This window comes from Canis lupus, chromosome 20, assembly GCF_003254725.2.
Source record: "Canis lupus dingo isolate Sandy chromosome 20, ASM325472v2, whole genome shotgun sequence".
NCBI lineage: Eukaryota > Metazoa > Chordata > Mammalia > Carnivora > Canidae > Canis > Canis lupus.
The window spans coordinates 47,857,791-47,861,514 of record NC_064262.1 but is presented as its reverse complement, the minus strand read 5'-3'; the positions used below and the strand labels follow the sequence as shown (position 1 = coordinate 47,861,514).

Sequence of the window (3,724 nt, the reverse complement as noted above, 5' to 3'; positions counted from 1 at the left end):
AACTCAAAGACAACGTACAGAATGGGAGAAGATATTTGCAAATGCCATATCATTTAAAGGACTAGTATCCAAGATCTATAAAGAATTTATTAAACTCAACACCCAATAAACAAACAATCCAAGCATAAAATGTGCAAAATATATGAATAGAAATTTCACCGAAGAAGACATACACATGGCCAACAAGCATATGAGAAAATGCTCCGCATTACTTGCCATCAGGGAAATACAAATCAAACCCACAGTGAGATAGCACCTCACACCAATGACAACGGTGAAAATTAACAATGTTGGAAAGGATGTGGAGAAGTGAGAACCTTCTTGCACTGTTGCTGTTGCTGTGAATGCAAACTGGTGCAGCCTCTCTGGAAATCTGTGTGGAGGTTAAAAATAGAGCTACCCTACAATCCAGCAATTACACTATTGGGGATTTACCCAAAGGTAAAGGTGCAGTGAAAAGTGAAGACACCTGCATCCCAATGTTTATAGCAGCAATGTCCACAATAGCCAAACTGTGGAGGGAACCTTGATGTCCTTCGACAGATGAATGGATAAAGAAGACGTGGTCTATATATACAATGGAATCAGAAAGGATGAATTCTCACCATTTTCTTCAACTGGATGGAATTGGAGGGTATTATGCTCAGTGAAGTAAATCAATCGGAGAAGGAGAATTATCTTATGGTTTCATTCATACATGGAATATAAGAAATAGTGAAAGAGGTTATAAGGGAAAGTAGGGGAAATGAGTGAGAAAAAATTAGAGAGGATGATAAAACATGAAAGACTCCTAACTCTGAGAAACAAACAAAGGGTAGTGGAAGGGGAGGTGGGCAGGGAGATAGGGTAACTGGGTAACGAGCACTGAGGAGGGCATTTGAAGAGAAGAGCTCTGGGTGTTTTACTATATGTTGGCAAATCAACCTTCAAAAAAATAAATTAAATAGATAGATAGATAGATAGAGAAAGAAAGAAAGAAAGAAAGAAAGAAAGAAAGAAAGAAAGAAAGAAAGAAAGAAAGAATAAAAAGAGTACCAAGAACACCACTCTGGTCAAAAGTTTCAATCCCAATTGTTGTGATAGCTCTAAGGTTCTTGACAGGCTGATGAGTATGGAAGGGATTTCCTGTTGTTTTCATAAACAATTAGTGAGTTTGAGCAAAATTCATATATTTGGTCACCATTTTGATTTGCCCATTATTATCATATGCCCATATATACTATGCCCATTTTAATTTTTTAATTAATTTTAATTTTTTGAGGAAACTCTATCCTGTTTTCTACTTGCTGCACCTGTTTGCATTCCCACCAATAGTGCATGATGGTTCCCTCTTTTTCATGTCCTCACCAATGTTTGTTATTTCTTGTCGTATTATACTAGTCATTATGACTGATGTGAGGTGATATTCTTCTGAATGTCACATAGATGGAATTATTTTATCTCCTCAGATTGTTCACTGTTCATATGCAACAATGCAACTGATTTTTTTGAGAGTTGACTTTCTATCCATTACTTGGCTGAATTAATTTATTAGTTTTATTTGTCTTTTTGTGGCATCTTTAGGATTTTCTACATATAAGATCACAGTCTGCATAAATAAATTGATTTCTTCCTTTCCACTTTGGATGCTTTTTCCCTTTTTTTCTTTCTTTAATTGCTTTGAATAGAATTTCCTGTGTTATGTTGAGTAGAAGTCAGGAAAGTAGTCATCCTTGCCTTATTCCTGATCTTACAGGAAAACTGTTCTCTGTATCCCCATCACATATATTTGCTGTGGGTTTTTCATAAATGGCTTTGTGTTGAGATAGTTTCCTTCTATTCCTAGGTTTTAGTGTTTTTATCATGTTCCATACACAAATATAAAAAAAATAAAAAATAAACATTAATTTTTTGAGGTTAGAACATAAACAATAATGACCCTGCCAGGATAGTAATGGATGATTGTGTCATGCTCTTTCTCTCTTATAGTCACACTGATGACATGGAACTAGAGAATGATACACGAATTTCAGAATTTCTTCTTCTGGGATTTTCGGAGAAACCAGAATTGCAGCCCTTCCTCTTTGGGCTTTTCCTGTCCCTGTACCTGGTCACCATATTTGGGAACCTGCTCATCATCCTGGTCTTCAGTTCTGACTCCCACCTCCACAAGCCCATGTACTTCTTTCTGGCCAACCTGTCCTTTGTAGACATCTGTTTCACCTCCACAACCATCCCTAAGCTGCTGGTGAATATACAAACACAGAGAAAAGTCATAACTTACAAAAGCTGCATCATGCAGATGTACTTTTTCATACTTTTTATAGGTTTAGACAACTTTCTCCTGACTGTAATGGCTTATGACCGATTCATGGCCATCTGTCACCCCCTGCACTACACAGTCATCATGAACCCTCGGCTCTGTGCACTGTTGGTTTTGGTGTCCTGGATCATAAGTGCCCTGCACTCCTTGTTAGAAAGCTTAATGGTGTTGCAGCTGTCCTTCTGTACAGCCTTGGAAATCCCCCACTTTTTTTGTGAACTCAATCAGATGATCCAACTTGCCTGTTCTGACACCTTTCTTAATGATTTGGTGATGTATTGTGCAACTGTGCTGCTGGTTGGTGCTCCCCTGGCTGGGGTCCTTTACTCTTATTCTAAGATCCTTTCCTCCATACGTGGAATATCATCAGCTCAGGGAAAGCATAAAGCATTTTCCACCTGTGCATCTCACCTCTCAGTTGTCTCCTTATTTTACTGTACAGGCCTAGGAGTGTACCTTAGCTCTGATGCTCCCCAGAGCTCCCACTCAAGTGCAGCAGCCTCCGTGATGTACACGGTAGTCACACCCATGCTGAACCCCTTCATCTACAGCTTCAGGAACAAAGACATAAAGGAGGCTCTAACTGTATTTTTCAGAGGGAAGCCATAAAAGGACCATTTTTCAACAAGTATCTATGATTGCAGGCTTAATGCCTAATATCAGAAATTGTGAATCTTTAATCATATCATGAAATAAAAATTAATCCCTCTATTTGTATCCTGGAGTGTCAATTTTTCTAAATGTCTCTTGCTTTATTAATTTTTTCTTTTTTTAATAATAAATTTATTTTTTATTGGTGTTCAATTTGCCAACATACAGAATGACACCCAGTGCTCATCCCGTCAAGTGCCCCCCTCAGTGCCCGCCACCCATTCACCCCCACCTCCCGCCCTCCTCCCCTTCCACCACCCCTAGTTCATTTCATAGAGTTAGGAGTCTTTGTTCTGTCTCCCTCTCTGATATTTCCTACCCATTTCTTCTCCCTTCCCCTCTATTCCCTTTCACTATTATTTATATTCCCCCTGGGATTCCTGGGTGGCGCAGCGGTTTGGCGCCTGCCTTTGCCCCAGGGCGTGATCCTGGAGACCCGGGATCGAATCCCACATCGGGCTCCCGGTGCATGGAGCCTGCTTCTCCCTCTGCCTGTGTCTCTGCCTCTCTCTCTCTGTATCTGTCATAAATAAAAAAAAATATTTATATTCCCCAAATGAATAAGACTATATAATGTTTGTCCTTCTCCGGTTGACTTATTTCACTCAGCATAATACCCTCCAGTTCCATCCACGTCGAAACAAATGGTGGGTATTTGTCATTTCTAATGGCTAAGTAATATTCCATTGTATACATAAACCACATCTTCTTTATTGAATTTAAACAAGCCGCATTGTTGAACTTTATGCTCTTTCTGAAAGCCAACAAATT

At 39.2% G+C, this 3,724-nt stretch overlaps 1 protein-coding gene across 1 annotated transcript; it reads left to right on the top strand.

Moving 5' to 3' along the window:
- Window positions 1-1,981: 1,981 nt before the first annotated feature.
- LOC112666644 (olfactory receptor-like protein OLF4) lies at window positions 1,982-3,021 on the top strand. Its single transcript, XM_025457828.1, has one exon. The coding sequence runs from the start codon at window positions 1,982-1,984 to the stop codon at window positions 2,909-2,911; it is 930 nt and encodes a 309-aa protein (XP_025313613.1). The 3' UTR covers window positions 2,912-3,021.
- Window positions 3,022-3,724: the final 703 nt, after the last annotated feature.

Excerpts from the sequence above, each read along its gene's own strand:
- LOC112666644 (XM_025457828.1), top strand. The coding sequence starts at position 1,982 with ATGGAACTAGAGAATGATACACGAATTTCAGAATTTCTTCTTCTGGGA.